This window comes from Diadema antillarum, unplaced genomic scaffold (genome assembly GCF_040938485.1).
Source record: "Diadema antillarum isolate AM-2024a unplaced genomic scaffold, OU_Dant_1.0 seq00001302_RagTag, whole genome shotgun sequence".
Classification (NCBI taxonomy): Eukaryota; Metazoa; Echinodermata; class Echinoidea; order Diadematoida; family Diadematidae; genus Diadema; species Diadema antillarum.
In genome coordinates, this window is record NW_027272080.1 from 124696 (window position 1) to 149295 (window position 24600).

General features: G+C 40.7%; 1 protein-coding gene across 1 annotated transcript in view; it reads right to left on the reverse strand.

The window, feature by feature from the left end:
- The window catches only part of LOC139708111 (uncharacterized), a 162910-nt gene that overhangs the window by 63326 nt on the left and 74984 nt on the right, over nt 1-24600 (reverse strand). Inside the window, exons 53-68 of the mRNA XM_071620089.1 lie at nt 23288-23566; nt 21473-21730; nt 20790-20974; nt 19453-19558; nt 18210-18368; nt 17326-17436; nt 15645-15932; nt 12684-12944; nt 10892-11188; nt 9730-9915; nt 6824-7133; nt 5810-6011; nt 5136-5264; nt 3476-3572; nt 1450-1550; nt 288-444 (exon numbers count right to left, since the gene is read on the reverse strand). Coding sequence (XP_071476190.1) covers nt 288-444; nt 1450-1550; nt 3476-3572; nt 5136-5264; nt 5810-6011; nt 6824-7133; nt 9730-9915; nt 10892-11188; nt 12684-12944; nt 15645-15932; nt 17326-17436; nt 18210-18368; nt 19453-19558; nt 20790-20974; nt 21473-21730; nt 23288-23566 — 3126 coding nt within the window. The remainder of the gene's footprint in view (nt 1-287; nt 445-1449; nt 1551-3475; nt 3573-5135; nt 5265-5809; nt 6012-6823; nt 7134-9729; nt 9916-10891; nt 11189-12683; nt 12945-15644; nt 15933-17325; nt 17437-18209; nt 18369-19452; nt 19559-20789; nt 20975-21472; nt 21731-23287; nt 23567-24600) is intronic.

A 24600-nucleotide genomic window follows, 5' to 3' on the forward strand; every position in this document is an offset into this window, starting at 1 on the left:
TTGAGGATGAGTCCAGAGTACACTAGGGCAGGGGTCTATGAGAAATGTGTGCTGTAGCAAAATCAAGCCGTCCTCAACAGGTTAAAAAACACTGTGGCTCATTCCTTAAATTTCTCACCATTAATTCTAGACAAATGTTTGGCTCTTTGTTTTATGTATCAGAGTGAAAATGACTTCCCTTACGGCATCAAACCTAAGGAGACAGATGAACAAAGATGCAGACACACTCTCACAAACAACCCCCCCCCCCCCAAAAAAAAAAAAAAAAAAAAAAAAAATCACTTTACCTGTTCTTTGTGTCAAGGTATCATTTATGGGAACAGCCTCGGCTTCAACATAAAAGATGTATGGCCTCCCAGGAACCAAGCCATGAAGTTCCAGGGAATTGACATTGTCAATGAAGACAACTTCTTGCAAATTCAGTCCAGTAACTGCATCTGTAACCTACAAAAACAAAACAAATCCATAACAAAAATCAATCTGCGATGATGCTATCTTGTAATATACAAACATTCTGGCTTTATCATGGTCTCGGGTGTATAAATGGGCATTAGTTCGCCAAGTTGTTTTGATGGCCAATTTACAGCAATGCCTCAAGTTAAAAGAATGATGATTCGTCTCACATAGTGTTGATAGGCTTTGGCAAGACTAGACATCCAGCAACAGCTTATTCCCATCAGGCATCACTTATTGCTTTCCTATCAAATGAACCTCATTCTAAGTGTCCTATATCATTGATGTCTGACTCTTTTCACTGATCTACATGTAGATGTTACAGCATCACGTTTTTATATCCTTCATTTGTAATTTTGAAACAACAGAAATTTATCTTGATTTCCTCCTTTTCACCAAAGTTTGATTGATGTATTTGAATTCCACCCTGAGTCTTACATAATTTACATTTGACACATCCACCTTGTTTTGCTGTCATAGTGGATCTTTAAACCATGTTTTATTATATTTGTAAAATAATTAATACAATGAAAACATATATTTGCAAACTGCTTTTGAAATCTTGATGACTGCTCCTGTTGTGGCATTTGTAACCAAATTTCACTGAATCTCATTAAAAGAAGTCTTCAGTTTGTGTACCACATACCTCTGTTTACCTTTGACCTCTAAACTTGAACTCTAGTCAATTTACTTGCACATAACTCTTCAGTTCTTAATCACATTGAATCACTTCATGCAAAGATTTGACACTTGGTATGCTACTGCATACATTGTATATGACATGGTGATAAGCATTGTATCATGCTACAAATATAAATTCATGACGAATAGATTTCACTACAGATTAAAAGATCACACCAAATCGCACATGCAAATGAGACTGTAAGTGCATCTCTTCAGAGCAATAACAAAGATGAAAACAAAAATTTGTATACAACCTTGCAAAATGTGTTTTACAAGAATGAGGAAAGGACTAAGGACCCTTCTGAAACTAACCCTTGTCCGGTAGCTCTGGGCTCCCACAGTAGGCTGCCAGCTGATTCTGATAGAGGTCTGATTGACAAAGTTGGCAACAATGTCCAGTGAAGTGGTGCGATCTAGTTTGAATGAATGATTCAAGGAAGAAATACTTCAAACTTCCATGCAAAACATTTCATGTTGCTTTGATTGCACTGTCTAAAAAGAGTCATTTTAAATTCACATTTGTTACATTTCAAATTCAAAATGTCTATTTAGAGTTTTCTGCATTGAACATAGGACAAGAGGAATACAGTCACTTTTTACACTTGTCAAAAAACAGTAAGACATACACATACAATCAGTACACTCACACTCATAACTAATGATATATACAATAGAGTTACAACAGAATAGAAAGACATGATGATTGACCCACTCAAGGTCGAGGAGTATTGAAACAGTGATCTGTCTGAATTATGGTAGAATGTATCCTTTGGATTTGAATGCTGAAGACTGTCAGTAAACCTTAACGCTAATAACTGTAAGAGATTACAAGAAGAATAAGTAGATATATCGCTACGGCGACTGATATGCCTCTGCCATAATGCATGGTTCTCCTAATACGTCTATAGCACAATGTCTTGACAATGTGTGATGACAGTTTCACACAATTGGCAAAATATTAAAATGACAGGTTTGCCACAAATGTGCTGAATGTTCACTTTCCTAGAACTAGGTTCAATTGGATGAATGATTAAAATGTCAGAGTGCAGGTATTTGGGAAACTGATGATTTTTACTTGACTTTTGACCCTTTTATAAGTTTATGCATTGAGTAATTTTCAAGGTATTGAGAAAAAGTATAATTTCAGTATCAAATGGGAAAATAGCATTATCTAAACCTGGCCTTTGACCTTTGACCTCACAGTTCCAAAGAGAATCACTGTTAGGTTGAACATGCATAAATATGTAAGTTTCATGATGATACCTTGAGTTACTTTTGAGATATGGAGGAAAAAGTGCAATTCAGCACTTTCACTTGACCTTTGACCTTTGACCTTTTGGCAAGAAACTTCCCACAGAATATATATTGGGTAATACATGCATACATCAAGTTTAAAAAAAAAAAACCCTTCAGGTATTGCATAAATATAAGGAAAGTAGTGATAATTTGAGGAGTTGACCTTGACCTTTGACCCCCCTGACCTTTGAACCATGACTCCCCAACTTCCCTAGATAATCACTGCCCATTGGAGCAAGCATATATACTAAGTTCCATGAAGATACCTTTAACCATTTGCGAGATATGGAGAAAAACATGAATTTTCAAACTTTTTTTTTCACAAAATAACCTGCGACCTTTGACCTTTGACCCTGTGACCCTAAAATTCAAACAAAGTATTATCCCCCCAGGATATACCCTGATACCAAGTTTGATGTAAAACCACCACACGGTTCTTGAGATATCGACAAAAACAAAACGGACGAACGGACGGACGACCCGAAAACACAATGCCTCCGGCCACTTCGTTGGCGGAGGCATAAAAATTAATCAATTCATATCAATTGTATAATATCAGCCTGACTAGCAACACTCGATGCTGATCCACGACACTCAACCAGCATTGTACAAACTACATTGTCAGGATGAAACATGTATTTCCTTAGGTTTCCAAGCATGTATTGATAGATCACGATATTTGTTTTTTTTTTTATTACAGAGAACAGTGTAAGCTTAGATCAATGGAAGTATAATAGCCAAGATATGGTGGGTTTGAAAATTTGCGTAGTTGTTTGTTTATCGTATGCAAATCAGTAGACCATAGGTAAACAGCTGACACGCGACCACATTCCGTGCGCCGTGGTCTGTATAGGACGTACTGTAGTGTCGTACATTCGGTATGGGAGGTTATGCATTTTATAGTCGGGAGATTGGTAAGGTAGACGTGCGGGATAGATAGAGCGGAGGGGAGAGGATAAGCAGGAAGCATGGACGACCACGATAGGCAAGTCAGCTCTCATCATGGACAATGACCGTGACGCTCGTTGTGCTAACGGTTTACCAGTGGAGGTCGGTGAGCTCTCATCGAAGACAATGATCGTGACGCTCGTCGTGCTGTGCTGAGGGTTTAGCAGTGGAGGTCGACGATCTGGATCCGGCTGGGGAAGGACGGACGATGTCGAGACGTTTTGTGGGGACATCTTGCGAACACAGACAGTGCTGTATTGGACGTGTGGTGTATTAGAGGCTGCGTGTATTGGTATAGCCAATGCAGACGTCGACTACAGTATCTAAGTTGAGTGCTTACACTAATGATAATTTTTATGTGATTGCATAGACTTAATGCCAAGCTCCTTCACAAGGCATCATTACCCTGTTGTAGAATTTACACATGAGTAAATAAACAAAGTGGTGTTAAACGGTCAGTCAAACATTGATTTGTGTGCACGTGAATTCAATCGTGTTTACATCATGGGCCTATTAAGTTTTAGTGTGGCTGTATAGCGATAACGGTAGTTATTATTGCTATTAGTAGATGAACTAGCAGGTCTAAAAAAAAATAAAACCACAGAGTGACAAGGTGCTAGGTCACTATGTGACAATTTTGGAGGTCCCACCGAGACCTGCTAACGTTAGATCTATGTTAGGTGGTGTAAGACACAGCCATAGGCTGGTAAAGAAAATTAAAGGCTTCCTTATCATGTGGTTGATTTAAGGTGCCATGTAGTTGAGCATGGTATTGTATGCAGTGTATGCATGTAACCATTGAGGTGTGTACTGGTTAAGAGTAGACCTGGTTGAGGTTGTGTCGAATTCGCAGTTAAAAGTCTGAGCGGAGTATTCAGTGAATTGTTGTGAATTGGGAGTGGATTTTTCTCCTGGTTGATGTTCTTTTGGTTGGCTGTTGTTGGATGATACGATGGCAACTCCAGAACAAATTAGAGACTTTGCCACCCTTGGTAGGGAACTTGGTTACTCCGGTGGAGAGTTGAATAGTTTCGTGAATGCTCGTTGTGATGAGGCTGCAGAGAAAATGCGGGCTGAGGAAAGAGCCAAGGTCCGGGAACATGAAATGAAAATGGCTGAAATGAGATCGACAAATTCCAGTACGCATGTGGATTTGAGTGGTTTGCACTTGAAAATAGGCAAGTTTGACGAGAATCGGGATAGGTTCGATGCCTATATCAACAAGTTTGAGTTGTTTGCTGACAGTCAGAAGATCCCTACTGAATTCAAGGCCTTATATCTGATTTCAAATCTGAGTGGCAAAGCCCTTGAAGTGGTGAACAGAATGGAGCCTGCTGATAGAGATGATTATGCAAGAGTCAAACAGGAGTTGATGGTGCATTTTCAGTTGACTGAAGAAGGGTATCGCAGGAAGTTTAGGACTGCACGGCCAGAGAAAGGAGAAAGGCCACATCATTTTGCGACGAGGCTCAGAGGGTATCTGGTGCAGTGGATTGAGTTGTCAGGGATCGATGAAGAGTATGATAAGTTGTTTGATCTAGTCCTACGGGAACAATTTTTGAATAATTGTTCAAAGGAAGTGGTGGCATTTTTGAAAGAAAGGGACTGTGATTCAATGGAGGCGGTCAGTAAGAATGCTGATGTGTATGTAAATGCACATGGTGTGCACACATTTGGACAGCAATCAAAGACATCTGATCAGAATCAGAAATGGGGAGGTTCAAAGCCCTCACAAGGTGGTGTGAAAAACACACCAGGCAGTCCGAAACCCCCACAGCACCCATTTGAAGTGAGGGGAAGGAATCAGCCATCACAGGGTAAGAAGACCCAGTATGGGGCTGGGCGCGGAGATGGCCCGAGGGGTTGTTATCAGTGTGGGAGTCCTACACATTTGAAGAGGGATTGTCCCATGGTGCGTGTGAAATCAGCTCAAGCAATGGTTGGTACAGAGGTGCTAACTGAAGGATCAGAAATGACACGGTCAAACATGGATGCTAGCACGCCGTCAGCTGGCAGTCCAGGAAACTCAATAGGTAGTTTGAGGTCAAATGACGGGGGTGGCAAACAGCCACAGGCAACAGGGCAATCAGCTGCGTGCATGCCTGTTGGAAATCATGTGCCCTTGGACGGGTATCAGAAAGTTGAAAAGCTGGGAATGGCTTACGGACAAGTAAGTGCGATGATGAATCGTATGCCAGTTGTTTCAGGCAGGTTATATCCTGGTGAAGTTCCAATTTCAGTACTCCGTGACACAGGATGCAGTACATGTGTTGTTAAGTCCAGACTGGTTGAGAGACATCAGCTGACTGGGAAGTGTCAAACAGTGAGGTTGATTGATGGAACAGTCAAGCAATTTCCAGTCGCCAAGGTAGAGTTAGACTCTCCATATTTTTCAGGTGAGATTGAAGCATTGTGTATGCCGGATTGCTTGTGTGAAGTGATTGTTGGGAATGTCACTGGTGCACGTGAGCCCAATGATCCAGATTTGAAGTGGGTGCCCAGAGGGGGCAAAGCATTGAGTGACGATGCTGATCAGGAGGATGATGGTGGTAGATACATCATTGGAGATGTTGAGCAAACTGTAGATACCAAGGTTGATGGCGTTGACGAGGAAGAGGTTGACAATCTTTCTGAGGTGAAAGAAGATGATCCACAGGTGATGGCAGTCGAAACCCGATCTCAGAAGGAAGACCAGGTGTTGGGCGAGACAGAGTGTTCAGTCAGGAATGATGACAGTGGAGTGCCAGCTGTCATGGCTGTGGAGACACGGGCCCAAAAAGCACGCAGTGCAAAACCCAAGAAGGGGTTAGTTGTGGTCGATTCGGTCAAAGTCGCAGATCCGCCAGAGTTTCGTCAGAAACAGAAAGATGACCCCACTCTTCGAGCATCGTGGAATAAGGTTGGTGTGACTGATAATTCCAGGTATCTGTTCCGGGTAGATCAGGGGTGCCTATTGAGGCAGGAAAGAGATCCGGAAAACCCGACAGAGGGGATTGGCCCAAAACTTGTTGTGGTGCCAAAGGCATATCGTGCTGATATCATGCATTTGGCACATGAGTCATTGTTTGGCGGTCACTTAGGGATCAACAACACATTGTCAAAGGTAAAGACACAGTTCTTTTGGCCGGGCATGTATGAAGACATTGCCAATTTCTGCCGATCATGTGATGTATGTCAGAAGACCATCAGCAAAGGCAAAGTGCCAAAGGTGGAGTTAGGTAGACTACCAACAATCGAGGTACCATTTCAGCGTATCGCCATCGATTTGATGGGGCCGTTCACTCCCTCTGAACGTGGTCACACCTACATATTGACAATTGTAGATTATGCCACGAGGTATACGGAAGCGATTCCGTTGAAGTCAATAACGACAGTCGATGTCGCAGAAGCACTGGTGACAGTGTACAGTCGAGTGGGTATACCGCAAGAGGTTATGTCTGACCTAGGACCCCAATTTGTCTCTGACTTGATGAAAGAAGTCTGCCGGTTATTGTCAATCAAGCAGTTGACGAGTTCCCGATACCATCCCATGTGCAACGGGCTAGTGGAACGGTATAATGCTGTGGTGAAATCGTCTTTGAAGCGGTTGTGCACAGAGGAGCCACGCCAATGGGATAGGTATCTTCCTGCCCTTTTGTTTGCTTTGCGAGAGGCACCAAGCTCAAGCCTGGGTTTTTCTCCATTTGAATTACTATACGGTCGGCATGTGAGAGGACCCATGGAGGTTTTGAGAGAGCTGTTGACAAACGATGCTGTCGAGCCAGAAAGAAAGAGTGAGTATGAGTATGTCATCGAGTTGAGAAAGAGACTTGTTGAGTCATGGCAGATGGCACAGGAAAATTTGAAGCAGTCGGCAAAGCGGTACAAGACCTACTATGATCAAGGTGCGAAGAAACGGAAGTTGAAGATCGGAGACAAAGTCTTGGTGTTACTGCCGACGGAGCAAAACAAGCTCTTGGTCAAATGGAAAGGGCCATATGAGGTGGTCGGTGCCAAGTATGACTATGACTACGTAGTGGATGTAGATGGCGTGAAAAAGACATTCCACATAAACATGCTCAAGCGATACTTCAGCAGGGTAGCAGAGGAAGAAACTGCTGGAAGTTGTTTCGAGGTGTGCCATGATGGTGGTGTAGATGAGTTGTGGAGTGACGAAGGCATGGAAAACAACGATGATGTGGTCACTGAGATACCAGAAATGCCTTGTCCGACTCAGAGAGAGTTCGTTGAGGATGTACAGCTGGATGTTTCCCTAGACGAGGTGAAACAAGAGCAGATCAGACGATTATTGTGTGGGCCATTCGCAAGTTTGAGTTCTATCTGTGTGGCCGGTCTTTCGAAGTCCACACAGATCACAAGCCGTTAACGTACATACAGGCGAAGAAAATGCACAACAAAAGAATCGTGCGATGGTGCATGAGCCTACAGGAGCACAGGTTCAGGCTCGTCTCTGTAAAGGGCAAAGACAATGTGGCTGCAGATGCCATGAGCCGCCTAGTGTGAACCTACAACACAGAGTAGACGGTCAAATTCAAATGGAACATAGTAAAGCCAAAATAACAAATTCTGACAAACCATTTTTTTTTATATACAGTGTTTATTGCATATATTTGGCATCAGTACAGTATTATACGATTTTTCTTCATGTTACAAAGATGCATTATTATGGAAGTCTACTTTAAATGTACAGGCAACATGGTTGGCTGTAGACAGGTGTTAATATGGACATATACATGCAGAAAATTCAATAAGTTCAGTAACTCCTTTGTACATGTTTTGTTTGCTAAGAACAAAATGCGCGAAGCAAAGAATATGATGCTTGTTTTTATTTCTGTGATTTCTTTCAGCGTCGCGACAAGACTACACCCGCACTACATCAACGTCGCTATTGATTAGGTGTAGGGCAATCGCGTTGTAGTGTGTAATTATGTACATGTACAGATTGTAGTTTGAGTTGTTATTGCATATGTAATGTTTAATTATATAGCTTGAGTTATTATCCAACTATTACTGGATACTACTATACAGGATCATATAGGTGATAATTCAGAGTTGAGGAGTGAGACAGGTTTAATGTCTCTCCTTAGACACCAGATCTTCAGACAGTCGAGAGGTTGCAAGGTTAGCATTGATACTCTGTAATTCTATGGGGCATCATTCACACACATACATGTATTATCCAAATCTCAAACTTATGTATGCATACATTCACGCAAAGCATGATGTGCAGTGTGAAAAAAAAAATCATGCTGTTCGTAGAATTGTTTTATGATTATTATGTAAGTTTAATATTCTGTTTGAACTTGGAATGTGTCACTCTTTTATTACAAAAAAAAAAAAAGGGAAATTGGTTTTGTTTGTTTTGGAAAGTTTTATTGTAGTTTTAATAATTTTGGCATTGATTAAAGAGAAGTTGTGATATTTGAGAGTTTCTGGTGGTTTATTAAACATCTACACAAGTGCATATAATGTGACTGATTTGAAACGATAGGCACAGTGGTGATCAGTGTATGTTGCAAGTGTTTATCAATTACATCAGTTTTAGGTGAAACCAATTAGAATTATGTGCTACACATGCGAAGTACATAGAGAGCAAATTTTATGCAAGCTTATTGTTTGCTTAGTCAGTAGTAGTGAAATCATTGTTTGTCATTAGGTAATGTTTCAGAAAGGAATTAGAACTGGTATGTACAAGGTGTAATTGCTTGATGCACAGGGTTGCATATAATTGTAGGGTATATGGTTGGTTTTTGTTATAGTTTAATAAAGGTGATTTTTAGTTGCTAGGTTTTTCTTTGTGTAGAACATAACTGTTATACTGTACATGTATATGCCAGTGTTTTATAAGGAAAATACATTTTTGTTGTTGTTGTTGTTGATATAATTAAGATTTCCCCTTGAATTATATCTTAAGGTGGGGGATATTGTCAGGATGAAACATGTATTTCCTTAGGTTTCCAAGCATGTATTGATAGATCACGATATTTGTTTTTTTTTTTATTACAGAGAACAGTGTAAGCTTAGATCAATGGAAGTATAATAGCCAAGATATGGTGGGTTTGAAAATTTGCGTAGTTGTTTGTTTATCGTATGCAAATCAGTAGACCATAGGTAAACAGCTGACACGCGACCACATTCCGTGCGCCGTGGTCTGTATAGGACGTACTGTAGTGTCGTACATTCGGTATGGGAGGTTATGCATTTTATAGTCGGGAGATTGGTAAGGTAGACGTGCGGGATAGATAGAGCGGAGGGGAGAGGATAAGCAGGAAGCATGGACGACCACGATAGGCAAGTCAGCTCTCATCATGGACAATGACCGTGACGCTCGTTGTGCTAACGGTTTACCAGTGGAGGTCGGTGAGCTCTCATCGAAGACAATGATCGTGACGCTCGTCGTGCTGTGCTGAGGGTTTAGCAGTGGAGGTCGACGATCTGGATCCGGCTGGGGAAGGACGGACGATGTCGAGACGTTTTGTGGGGACATCTTGCGAACACAGACAGTGCTGTATTGGACGTGTGGTGTATTAGAGGCTGCGTGTATTGGTATAGCCAATGCAGACGTCGACTACAGTATCTAAGTTGAGTGCTTACACTAATGATAATTTTTATGTGATTGCATAGACTTAATGCCAAGCTCCTTCACAAGGCATCATTACCCTGTTGTAGAATTTACACATGAGTAAATAAACAAAGTGGTGTTAAACGGTCAGTCAAACATTGATTTGTGTGCACGTGAATTCAATCGTGTTTACATCATGGGCCTATTAAGTTTTAGTGTGGCTGTATAGCGATAACGGTAGTTATTATTGCTATTAGTAGATGAACTAGCAGGTCTAAAAAAAAATAAAACCACAGAGTGACAAGGTGCTAGGTCACTATGTGACATACATATTCCCCCGAAACTGAAGGATGCCTACTAAAGAAATATCAAAGATTTTTTTTTTTTTTTTTTCATATCATGGAACAATGCATACTGTAAAAGTTGAAATTTTCGCGGTGTTCAAATTTTCGCGAATTTCGCGCAACCAGAAACTAGCGCGAAAATAAAAGCACGCGAATATTTCTGCTTGCCATATGTGCCTGTGCGTGATGTCTTGATTCCGCAGAATTAAAAACATGCGAAACTCTTCTGACCCGGCCAAGCGCGAAAAATTAGTCACGCAAAAATATCCACTTTTACAGTATACGATTGCCTTGACACATTGCACATTGTGGTCACAGCTAGAGCCTAACTCCTATGCTTGAGTGGAAGAAACATGACAATCATTGAAGGATTTTTTTTACTAGATGGTACCAGAGGTCATATTTGGTGCAATCGATGAAGAACATCTGCTGTAATATCTCATCGGTTCTATAAACTGGGCTTTTTCTCTTTGAGCACGATAAAGCCGTGTATTCAAGACAAAGGAGTAGGAAGAGGAAAAGGGTTTTGGAGTAGGGGGAAATGGGGGGGGGGGGTGGGGTGATCCGGCATGGTTGTGAGAAAAATAAAGAGACAAAATTTCACCTGTTGTTCCCTGCACAGTGCTCATAATGCTTTCAGTCTGCATGCCATCATATTCCACGAACGAGGTCAAGCTGATCGCATAGCTCACTGCAGGCGTCAGCCCCTTGAGGGTCATGGATCTCTGGTGGCGGGGCAGCTCACTGCGTGCAGGGGTGCGGCCAATCTCGGGGGTCAGTCCTGTCCCCGCATACTCCAGGACGTAGCCAAAGTACTGGCCCTCGGCGGGCGGGGACCAAGTGATCGTGACGGTGGACCTGCTTGCATCAGTGACGGCCATATCTTGTGGCGGCAGTGGAGCTGGAGAATGTTGGAAAGAGAGATTGCATGTAGTACACAAAGGTTTAGAGTGCTAGAAGTACAATATATCGCATGTAAAGCTCAGAGCAGTGTTTCACAAAACTTGTCAGTCACTGACAACCACTTTAAGCAACCAAAATCCTTGTATCTGATTGGCTGGAAGCAAATTTGTTGAGGAAAATCATTGACAAAATACTAGATGAAATTTTCCCTTGATTATACATTCCGGAAATACAAGACCTATTGTACTTCATAATCAATCTTCACGTGTTGTGCATATTAATCATGTTCATAATTCTACTTAATGCATCACAACACGACAAAAACAAAACAAAAAATAATAATGATACTGTATTGTGCTATAAGAACGTCATCACATCTTGCATTTACGAAACAAACTGTACATGTCATCCCTTTAAATGGGATGGCTAGTACTGATCAGTGGGAATCAGTGGGAATGCTGGGAGATGATTGTTCCAATCCTTGTGGGATTCATGTAAGAGTACATTATATATCAATTGTTGTGGGAAATTATTTGCTTCAGAATGGTCTCATATTCAGGGCCGTTAACGATCACCCCGACACTGTACAGGCATGCTAACCTGGAAACATTGAACTGCACATTACTTGAATATGAGACCATTCTGAAGCAAATAATTTTCACACGACAATAGATAATATATAATGTACTCTTAAATGAATCCCACAAGGATTGGAACAATCATCCCCAGCATTTCCACCGATTCCCACTGATCAGTTAATAGCCATCCCCTTTAAAATCCTAGCCAAATGCAAGGGGAAATTACAGATGTCGTAACACTTACAATGTACACTTACAATCACACAAACAACAACAACAACAACAACAAATCTTGTGAAAAAGTCTGTGACCTCCTCTTGTGCGAAAATATTTCTAGGTGAACATAATGGCTTACATGCAGTACAGTACTCTCCGCGTAATCGGGTATCGCTTAAACGGGTACTCCGTTTAGTTGGGTAGTAATGTCAGAATCAGTTCCAATGCACATTAAAATTACCTGATAATCGGGTTGCCTCTCCGCATAAATGGGTAAATAATCTTATTCTTATCTCATTTCTACCCACATTTCATTGCATATATAACACTTAAAGAAATCACGAATGTCAAATTTTCCACGGCTAATCGCATTCTCTGCTTAATTTTGCAAAGCAGACCAATCATTTGGGGAGTGATTAAACATGAAAGCACATGTACACGTACCGACTTGTCACACGTAAACGAACATTACACATGTAGCTGACACTCACAATTGCATAGACAGACAAGTGTTTAGTGCAGTGTACAATGCATGTACAGTCATGTACATACACATTGTGTGTGTCCATTGTGAATGAGCCGGGTTCTTCTGTTAATCGGGTACTCCGCTTAATCGGGTAAGAAACACTCTGCCCGAGCCTACCCGATTATGCGGAGAGTACTGTATATTGTAATGTGTGCACATGACATGTCACACACCTGTTACAAAAGTCAGATCACTGGACAGGAAGTTGGCAGTGGGAGAGGTGATTGTCCTAAGCTGGAAGTAGTACTGGTTTCCAGGTTCCAGGCCTTGGAGGACGATTGGTCCTGGACTACCGGTCTGGACCATGGTGACCTGGTCGTCATTGCTGGAGTTGTACAAGATGAGGTAGCCCTGCACGGGGCCAGTCTCTGCATCCCACTGGAGGGTGACGGTCCTGGCTTGGGCGTTGTACTCGTACGTCAAATCAGCAGATCCTACAAGAGAGATGAGGATGGTCATGAGACTCTACTTATTCTCAAGTCAAGTGACGCAGGCTAACGACTATTACACTAATAGACGCTTGGCTCATGTCTACACCTATCTCACCAATGGAGTAGTCTACTGATCAAAAGCGATTCCTGACTTTTCCATCTCATTAGTTACAAGAATTAAGACTTATTAGCATCTGTAGGCAATCAGAAAAGAAGAAATAAGGAAACAAGAGACCCGAGGGTCATGCGCTCACCTGAGTATCGCAAGTTCACCTTCCATGCATTCTTGCAGATTCTTAACTGAGAACATTGGAAACTTATGGTGGGGGTAGCTTTGAGAACGGGGGCATGGTGTCCATTACATATTCCATCACACTGGTAAAAATACCTGCCAATACTTTATAGAAAGTTGGATTATGCAGCTTGGGAAAAAAGACTAAAAGCCCTATCACTTTTGATTAGAACTAGAGAAAAATATGATTGAATATTCATTAATTTAGGAGGTTTGGGCCCCCTCGGGTCCCCAATGAAAGCATGGTGCCCATTCAAACACTTTGAGATCTTATCCCTATGGGAATGCTATTTGACAAGTTTGGTGAAAATCCATTGTTGTTTTCAGCTAGAAGATGGAAATTTAGGCCAGCATTTGGACCCCCCCCCCCATCCCATCCTGCTTCCTTGTTTCCCAAGGGGATGGGGGGTGGGGGGGGGGGGGGGGAGGGCACCCCTGATTCTCCCATGAACAAGCTTGAAACAACAGTCATCAATATACTGACTCACTGTATTAACTTAGCTCAATCACTTCCAGTATACCTCGCTAAAGATCTTTCGTTTGGGAGTTGGGAGTCGAAGTATTTGTCCATTGCAAATTAACTTTTTGCTCAGGCGTGACAAACCTGGAGGCCAAGCCAGGGTTTAATGACTACAGCAGCTGTCGTATTACGTAAGAGCATGATAAGGATATCTGCCTGTGGCAGACCATTCAAAGTGAACTCAATTTTCTCTATCCTTTCTAAAGTTTTCAATTTTATATTCTATTGAGAACTTCTATGGTCATCCATTTTACATTTCGAACGAAAAAAATTGACCCGTAAATAACGAAAATACAGGAATAAGAAGGAGAGCATTGCCAGTTTGCCGGTGCTGACAATGTGTAATGCACACGTACACACACGCACCATGGAGCTACATGGCCCATGCCAAAACCAAAACAATCTCCTCCTCTCGCGGTGCCCCCCCCCCCCCCCCCCCCCCCCCCCCCCTCTGTGGCGCTGTGGCGATGACTGATGCTTAGATTAGGCCAGGGTCAAGAAACAGGTGTTTTACATCTTTGGTTTTTAAGTCATTGATTGCCAAGATATACACTGGCATTATTTACGGGGGTGTAGCCTCTTCAAACGAGAGATTTGCGTCATGTCTAGAGAAAATCTGTAAAGATTCCTTACAGGAGGGGGGATGGGGCCCCTGGGCCCCCCCCCAGGTGGGGCATGGTGCCCATTTGATGGAATTGAGATTCTATCCCCCTAGGGATGCTACCTGCCAAGTTTGGTGAAAATTAGTGATAGAGTTTTCAAGAAAAAGATGAAAATCTACAATTTTGGTCCAAATTTAGGCCCCCTGAGGCCCCCCAGGTGGGGCATGGTGCCCATTTGATGGGAATGAGATTCTTTCTCCCTAGGGATACTACCTGCCAACTTTGGTGAAAATTCATTATGGCATTTTCAAGAAAAAGATTGCACAATTTGGGCCCCATTAGGACCCCTCCCCACTCCCCTCCCCTGGGTCCCAAGGGGGGCACCCCTGATTCCGCCATGAACAAACTTGAAACTGCAGTCATCAATGTACTAATTCATAGTATTAACTTAGCTCTATCACTTCTGGTTCTAGAGAAGAAGATTTTTTAAGATTCCTTAATTTTGGGGGGTTTGGGCCCCTCTGGGGGCCCCCAGGTGGGGTATGGTGCCCACTTGAACAAATTGAGATCCTATCCTCCTAGGAATGCTACCTTCTAAGTTTGGTGAAAATCGGTCAAGGGGTTCTCAAAAAGATGAAAATGTAAAAGTTTACGCACGACGGACGACGCACGACGGATGACGCACGCCGGACGAAGAGCGATCGCCTTCGGCTCAGGTGAGCTAAAAACTGAAAACTTTAGAGCTGTTTTGCTCCTAAAATTCACAACATGACAATTTTGCAACATTATAAAATCTATAAACTGTAAAACAAGAAATATTCACAGCATGAGATTTTTGCAAGGTGCCAGTGGCATTCAATGCATATAATGAAGAAAACTTTTGCTTACATTTTAATTTTGTGAATCTTGGCTCCTTGCAAAATTTGCACAAATTTCACGCATATGAAAATATCTGGTTTTACACTAACTTCGTGTATTTTAGATTATGGTATTCCTCTGAAACTTAGTTCACAACACACCAGGCTTACAACTTATTGTATGCAGGCAATGAATTACACTACATTCTGTTTGCTTTAATATTCCAGGTATATTAATGATTTACTTACATTGTGCTATATTCATTTTATCAATTTTGAAAGAATTAATAAAATGGAATCTTTTCCAACAATTAACACTCTAAATCTATTTTCATATTTGAAAGAGGGATGGTTGGGGGGGGGATGGGGAAATCCCTCCAAAACACCCCTTTTGATCCATCTAACATTGCCAGTGATCAACCTCTGACTCACGTGTTGATAAGGTCAACTCGATGCCCTCGCTCTGCTCTGCGTTATCACCGCTCCCAGCAACAGTCACAAAATTGATGGAATACTCCGTAGCTGGCATGAGGTCTGGGAGCGTCACACTGTCCTGATCACTCTCGATGGGTACATTCATATTCATGGGCCCCGAGAGGGGATCAGTATAGCGGTATGTGAGCAGGTAGCTATCCACGTTCCCTGTGGCAGGCATCCACGCCAGTTGAATGGACGTTGTCGTACGCTGTGTATCTCGCAAGTTGGTGACCTGTCTTGGGACTATTATGGTATAGAGAGGATTAATCAAGGTACATTCAATCAGCTGTAAAGATGTCTTACTTTACAAACTTTACTACATGTGATCCTTCAGGAAAATAACTCCCTGGCGGTCCAAAGAATGTTACAATTCATCCCATACCAGTCAATATCTGTATAATAGTGTTTAACATTTGTTGCAAAGGATATGTACAGGTTATTATTTCTAGTCCCCCTTTTATTCTCAGCTGTATGATTAGAAATTCACACAGCATATAATTTGAGTTAACCCTAAAAGGGCCGGGCTTTTTTGGCTATGCTCAGAGTGGGGGTTGGGGGGTTGGATGGATTCTGCCCCCCCCCCCCCCCCCCCCGAGATCTCAGCCATCAGTGATGTGATCGCGATGAAATTTTGCATGCGTGAGACCCACGTCATAATCTTCAAGATTGTGTCATAAGATTTTTTGAAACAATCAATTTCTAATTCTAATTAATTAATTATGCAAATTAAGCTCAAGATCATATTTTAGCCTAATTAAAAGCATTGAGAGTCTAATTTTTGATCTGTAAATGTGTTTTAGCATATTCAACAATTGCACATCACAAAAACTTCCAAAACTCATTTCAATTCTTATGTATTTTATTGTTTTCAGAATTTATGTATTTCATTGTTTTTCAACTTTTGTTTTTTCTTTGTTTTTTCAGCGGAAATTGTCAATGACCACTTTTCTACCATAATTGTGATTAATTGTAAAAATAATCAGGTTTTTATGACTTTCATGACAGAGCACTGTTTTCCATAGGAAATGTACACAAAATCACAAAATTGTGCCCGTTTGGGGGTGACATTCCATTACAAAAATGGGCGTGGCTTCGCAAAAGTATGCACGGACGTTGCAAATTTGGTCTCAAAAGTTGCGCGAGACTTGAACAAACAAAGTCAAGAAGCCTCACGACGAGGCCTTCTCGCATTACAGAATTATAGCGTGAAACGTTGAGGGGGAGCAGATTATGCCCCCCCCCCCCCATGCCCTTTCAGGGTAAATGCAGCCTTCATTAGCATCAAGCAATAACTTGACAAGACCTCCTGCATTTTATTTTACTCTTGTTTGCAATAATATCAATCACCCAAGGTTTTATATTGTGTTTTCAAACAAGGTAGTGAACACACATGAGATTATCACTTCTGACACCTACAACTGTACCACACAGAATTGGATAGGGGGAGCTATAGGGTGAGAATACACTACAGCAAGTAATTCTATAAATGTAATAGAGCAAAGAATCATCCTCTACACTAACATCACACGACTTGCATGGATGCATCGCTTTGTAAACATGGCCATTCATATTTACCCTATACTTATAAATCCAGATAGTATAGAGAACTGATAATGATCACACTCTCAATACTCACTGGTTCTAATGCTGAGAATGTCTGAAGTTGTCTGTGTGCCCAGTATTCCAAGCCGGGCCTGATACAAAGTTCCAGGCACAAGGTTCATGAAGATATTCTTAGTTGCTCCTCCTGTCATCATTCATAACAAAATGGAACAAGTCAGATGGACTAGTAAAAATGGAGTAGTCACTATAAATGCAACATAAAGTCATTGTCACTTGGTTAGAATTGGATACGAAGAAAATCATGATCATCTGTATCTTCATCTGAACCAAACATCATGAAGTTATTTCCACTATCATCACCATTATCATCATCATCTTCATCATCATCATCGTCACCAACATCATCTTCATCATCATCATTATCATCATCATCATCGTCACCAACATTATCTTCATCATCATCATCACCAACATTATCTTCGTCATCATTATCATCATCATCATCATCATCCTCAACATCACCATCACCATTACCAGCGGCATGAAGAGTCATCAACAGCAGTAGGAACTACCATTTAATATCATCAGTGCTTTCATTATCAGTTTTTATCGTTGTCTTCACTACTATCCATTTCATAGCATCATCACTTCAAAGCTGAATTATTAAAAGCAAATACGCTTGGTTGAATTAACATTATATACCTTTAAGCATCCATATTGCACTATAATTATCCAAACTGACTCGCAACTGCTAGTTTTGTACAGTTCTTTTTACCTTTCCCAGCAGCTTAATTCATATGCTTACATTTGCCACTAAAGTTTAGACATCATTATACACTTGAATTGTGATAGAAATACTGCCATCGACAAACAGTTTGATATTACAACACCTCATTTGGTTAATTTTCTGATTTTTACTTCTCCTTATATTTTCATTCTTTTTTAAATCCTCCTTACCAACAGGGAGATTAGTGGAAATGACAGTGCTGCCGGAAGTTAATGACAGGACATACGCAGATGCACTTCCCAAAGTTGCGTCTGTAGCTCGCCCAAAGGCAATGCCAATTGACGTCTCCGTAACAGAGAATGCTTCTAAAACAAGTGGATCCAGTGAAGCTGAAAGAATATGATCAATTACAGTGTAATAATTATTCACAACAGGATCCAATGAAGCTGAAAGAATATGATCAATTACGGTATAATTATTATTCACAATAAATTATCCTACCATTAGAGAATGAAGAATGACTACACCTGGACATGACTGAAGCTTCACGTAACAGAATGTAAAACTAGAGAAACACTCTGAGAGCGCAGACCTCCGCCAAGCATGCAGCTCATTTTCCACCACTAATCTTTTTCTTCCATTAGAGATATCAGTGATTTCCACCCATACGTACTTATAGCATTGTGTGCTGAAAGTCTCCCGATTTCCCAACATAGAAGCCTTTGTTACGTCATAAACCCTCAGCTGCACCACGCGCCTCGCCCTAACAGAAACTAGAGCACGCAATTTAGTGCGCGCATGCAAACCTCAAATACGCGCAGCCTGAACTCCCAAGTTCATTGACCCTACCTGCCAAAATATCAAAAATCCTTCATAAATTCCCCAAAAATTTTCGGATCACTACCAAAAGTTAATCGTTTGTTACTTGTGTCATTCTCAACCTTTCCTGCAAGTTTCATCCCAATCCGTTCACTACTTTTTGAGTTATTTTGCACACAGACAAACTGACTAACTAACTAACTACAATGTAACTAACGAACAAACAAACGAACCAGCGGTAACGAAAACATAACCTCCTCCCTTGGCAGAGGTAATAATACCCATCACCTTGCTAGTTTCAGTTATCACCATAGCAGTGGTCGACGACCTCTACATGATGTCTGAAATTCCTTTATTAAAAGGAGAGATCTTATAGAATCTACAGACCTCATTTTACCTCGTTTTCTTTGTCTATACTTCTGTAATTGTTTTTTCCCTTTTTTTTTGGGGGGGGGGGGGTTGACAATGAACTTGACAAGTGAAGGTATTCACAAAAGCAGTTTAGAAATTCTGAAAGAGTATTTTGATCTATTGTATACATGATATTACACATAAAAAAGAAAAGCATATGAAAGCTTTTGATTTGGGGAAAGGAACAAGAATAAACACAATCACCTAGTTGTTGATATATGCTAAAAATCAAGCACATTTTACCTGTGGATACTTGCGTTGTAGATCTCTCACTGGCCACTTCGGTGGATTCATTCAGACCAGACACAGTATGAACTCCAACAGAATACACTGTGTCTGGGTTAAGGTTCTGAAAGAGAAACACCAAGAGACACTCTCTCTTTAACTCACTAGAAAACATTATCAGTGTTAAGAAAGAATCAAAATTAGCAGGGGATTTGTAATAGGCTGAATTACTTAAAATTTATTCAACTTTATATTACTGACATGTATTAAGCATAATTATGTAATGAAAACAGAATACGTTGTACTTCATTCCCAGCTGCACAATGATGATGCAGCCCCATGTATGTACCTCTGACATGTACAGTTTGAAATTGAATACAAAATCAGAGTGTAATAGTTTTGTAAATACAAATATATAATGCCTGGACAAGTAGACAAGCATGTCTGAAGTGTTTATCGTTGGTGGGGTGACATGACCTTGTATCTGCAATTTTGGTGAAAATGACTTATTTGCATTTACGGTCAAATAATGGGTTAAGTAATGTCCTGTCCAAATCCTAGTTGTCTTACCCCAAAAATGAAGCCACCATGGCACATCAAAGGAACAGTTGTCCCATTCGGTATAGTGCTTTGTCTGCCATGTTTTTTGGCTCTCCTGAACATTTGACATTTTGTAGATACGAGGTCTTGTCGCCCCAGCAACGTTATATTTGTTGATTTGTTCAGTTAGCAATCTCTTGTTCCTAATTGCATTAATAAAGTACCAAAGTGATAATGCCTTCAGTCTTTATAGCTTGGGTTGGAACCAGGTGCAAGCTTGGTTAGCAACAATGGTGTTCACAGATATTCAGCCCAGGTAAAAGTTGTTAAGAATGAGTTTCCATCACATTTCTGTACTCTTTACGGCAATTTCTTTCTCTTTTTTTTTTCTTTCTTTCCTTTTTAGTAGAGGGGAAACATAGGAAACAGAATTATTCAAGTCTCTCAAAATCCATTTAGATCACCAGCCCAGTAAGAACTTGCTAAATACATTGTAGTTCTAATTGTCAAAGAATGCAAATATGCAACAGAATAGTGAAAATGAAATAAAAGTTTAAGTTACAGAAGTGGCCTGTTGGTGAGAATGTTTTGCTTTTCTCCCTGTAAAACCCAAAACAGTGAAATGAAAATCACACATTGAGCATTCATGTCACGTTCACACAAGTATGCACAGCTGGAAACAATCTTGATAAAACAGACCACTTCTGACAGGATAGTGCATATCACATTGTCGTGAAAATTGTCCATGTGGAATATAACATTTCAAATATTGCAATACACGAAATTCCTGATATAACATAGGCCAATGTACTTGCCTCGATTTGATAGCGAGTGTTATCAACATCAGCAATCCTTGCAACAAGCGTCTGTACGTTGTCAGGTCCAGTAATGTAGACAGCATATCCATCAAACATGCTCCCTACAGGTTTCTCCCAGATAACCCCAAGTGACACCAAAGTAGGCTCACCATCCACTCTCAGATTCTGCACTGGGCTTGGAACTATAAAAATCACCCCCCAAAATATAATGAATGACATCCTAAGTTTTGGGGCATTGAATTCAAACATATGTATGTTCACACATGATATATCATTACCATCATATTTATTCAATCATATCTTGTACATACTTTGTGCAATTCCAAGTTAGAAATGGGATTGATTTTACTTAAAAAGTGAATAAAAAGATTGATCATGTTCTCATACATAAGTCACTTTCACAAGAAAATTTAGAAAACAAACAAACCTAGGTTTATTGGCTAAATATAACTCATAAAGTCAGAGAGGAGAATAATATTTCAGGGTCCCCCAACAAACAATCATTATTCCTTCCCTATAAAAGTACTGATAAGACTATTAAACTTTCCTGTACTACATGTACATGCACTTCTGAAAGAGAAGATGATTACAGCAGTCTTGGGACTCAATATTCATGTCCCGAGTCTGAAGTAGGTCTCAAATTTAGTGATTAAAAGAAAACAGATGGTCCTCTGACTCACTGGTCCTGATGTCGAGGCTACCAGTATCACTGGGGTAGTTTTCAAGCTGGACTACCACTTGGTACAGCTGCCCTGGAATCAGGTTACCCCTCGTGGTATCTCGGTCCTCCACGAGCCTCGGGTTGGAATCTGTGGAGCCTGGCAGGTTGAAGAACACCAGGTATCTACCGGGATCGTCTCGGGTGCTGGCCCCCCATGCCACCCGCAGAGTTTCGCTGGTCCGGCCGATGGAGATCACCTCCAGTGGTCCAAGGGAGGCTGCGGGAAGGAACCATTGGAGTTATGTCATGATCATACTGGCTTTATTTTGCACATCTATCATGGTGGCAAAGCCTTGCCCAGACTTTTCTGAAAGATTTTAGCTGCATTACAACTACTGATGTAAGTGATGATTCCTTATTTAGAAGCAAATTAATTTCTTACAGCCAGTTCACTATAAAAGTATGACTTTACAGTCAGCTTTCGCAAATGGTTTTCAACAGGCTTCTTCAGAGCAGTGTTGACTCGTAACAGATTGGATTTTGGCAGTCTTGCAGTCTAAGAGAATGGGAATTTATGTTGATGATAACTTGTATTGCCCCATGCCACCATTCATGGCGTGCTCACATCCCTGCTGGATGTGAATGGCCTCGGATCCTGATCCACCTTGTAATCATGAGCACTACATGAATCATGACATCGGGCAATACACGTTATCTTCAAAGTACATTGTTTCCCATTCTCTCAGACTGCAGGACTGCCAACACCCCATTTAAGCCGCTGAGAACGAGTCCCTAGTATACTCGGGCAAGCGTCTATGGGAAATGCGTGTTGTAGCAAAATCAAACCGTCTTCAACGGGTTAAGACTAGTCAATGCCAGTCTGATGAAGCCTTCAGAAAACAGCAGGCAAAAGCTCACAAAGGTAGAATTAATCAATGATCGTGAACTAATGAAATATGCTTCGAATAGAGATTACCAATCAGATGATCGTTGAACCTCTTCCATGATTCCTTGATTTTGAAAGTGCTATCTCAGGAAACCAAGACATACAGTTTTATTTCTCAGGAAAGCAGTATCGCATAGAGTTCAAATGTTGGACCTTTGCTACTAAGCTTGAATATTCCTCTATGAATTCAGTCACATGCCACCATTTTAACAATTCTCAGCTTACTTTCTGTATACAATTAATTTTGATATTGACAAGTGAAAGCAATGTTGAAAAAGATCCCTCTAAAATGTTTTAATCAGCTTTGTAGCAAATTAAGATAATAGCATCACATTGTTGAAACTATTATAGATTCTTTAGAAGCCTCTTATTATTGTATATCATCTTCAATACAGTTTTTACACTTGTTCCATTTTTTTTATATTCACTTTTTCCAAGCAGCTTATTCATCATATCGAAATGTGTTTGGGAATTATTTTTAATAATGATATTACATTATTCTATGGATATTTTAGACAATCTCTCATAAACAGATTTTGCTATCAAAACACTTAGTGAGCATTAAACTATTCAGAAAGAACACTTTGTTGATAAAGTAACAAAGTGAAAATGTCTATCAGTATGTCCTGCGAAGAGTTCTACATTGAACTAGATACAAATGAACTATCAACCGCAGAATGTTTTAAGATCTGTATCAGGCTAAATTACTCAATATGAAAGTTTTCAAATATCTGAATGAGCTTGTACAATGTATAAGATATGAGTATTGACATTCATTTGCATTTGGAATTAAACCCAGAGGATGCGCTGATCTTGCTATAACATGCAGTAACCATAGACACCTGGGCGAGTATACTTGGTACTAGTCTTCAATAGGTTAATACGTACCCGTGGTTCCCGTGGTTGTCTGTGGTACGCTTAGGATAAGATCGTCACCAGTGCCCACTGAAGAGAACACCTCAATGCCATAGTTTGTTCCTGGAAGAAGGTTAACGACCTCGAGCTGAAACTGCTCGTCGCCAAGGGTCATGTTGCCTTGCATCGTGCCATCAGAATTGCTGACAACCACAAGGAAGTTCTCGTATATGCCGGTAGGTCGAGACCACGTGATAGTTAGTGATGTGACCATTGGCAGCAGGGCCTGCACAGCGCTAGGTGCAACAGGTCCTGTAAGGCAATGGAAGAGGATTAGAAATGAAGACAGAACATGAGACCCTACCTTTAAACATTTGGACTGTTTTGTTTGACTGCACAAAGGGCATCTTTCCAAAACATTTCTATGCCTCCGCTATGAAGTGTCACCGCTCGCATAATATTTATGGGTTGTCCGTCTGTTTTGTTTTTTTTTTGTTTTTTTTTTTCATATATTCAATCATCATGAGCTGGTTTACACATAGGACGGCCGGTCGCTGGTTTTGAATCATTCAAATATATTTTACCTTCCGTTGAATGTCAGCTTAAAAGCTTTCTGTGATGACATTTCCTGACATTTTTGAAATCATGATGCTTGTGCTGCACAGCATCAGCTTAATGAATCAATGAAGAGATTTTTCTTTTGACAGTACGTGTTAGCAGATCTGGGACTGGTTTCATATAGAGTTGCGACTGATCTTACGCTCGATTTATTGAGCGTACTTTCAATATTGAACCTAAGTCCTGTTTCATTAAGACACTCATGCTTGATTTCATCAAGAAAAAAAAATCAAGTATAACTTTCAGTAGATTGAGCGTTACTGGGGATCAATCGTAAGGTTGTTTACAAAGTTGTTTGAATTTTGAATTGAAAATGCAATTTGCTTTTGTTTGCATTTTATGCTCAATCTTCATGAAACAGGCCCCTGACCTCCATATTTCTGTTTCTTTCAACGGAAATGACATGGAAATGTTGATGCCATATAAATCAATCCATGATGGTCAGCCAAAACGATTTGAAAGAGAAGGTACAGCAAACCAGCTATGACTCATAAAAATATATATCTATATATTGTCGCTGGGGTGACAAGACCTTGTATCTGCAATTTTGGTGAAAATGACTTTTTTTATTATATAATGGTCAGATAATCAGTTAAGTGATGTCCTGTCCAAATCCTAGCTGTCTTACCCCCAAAATGAAGCCACCACGGCATGTCCAAGGAATGTCTCTCCCATTGGATACAGTGTTCTTTTACTCTCCTGAACATTTGACATTTTGTTAGATGCAA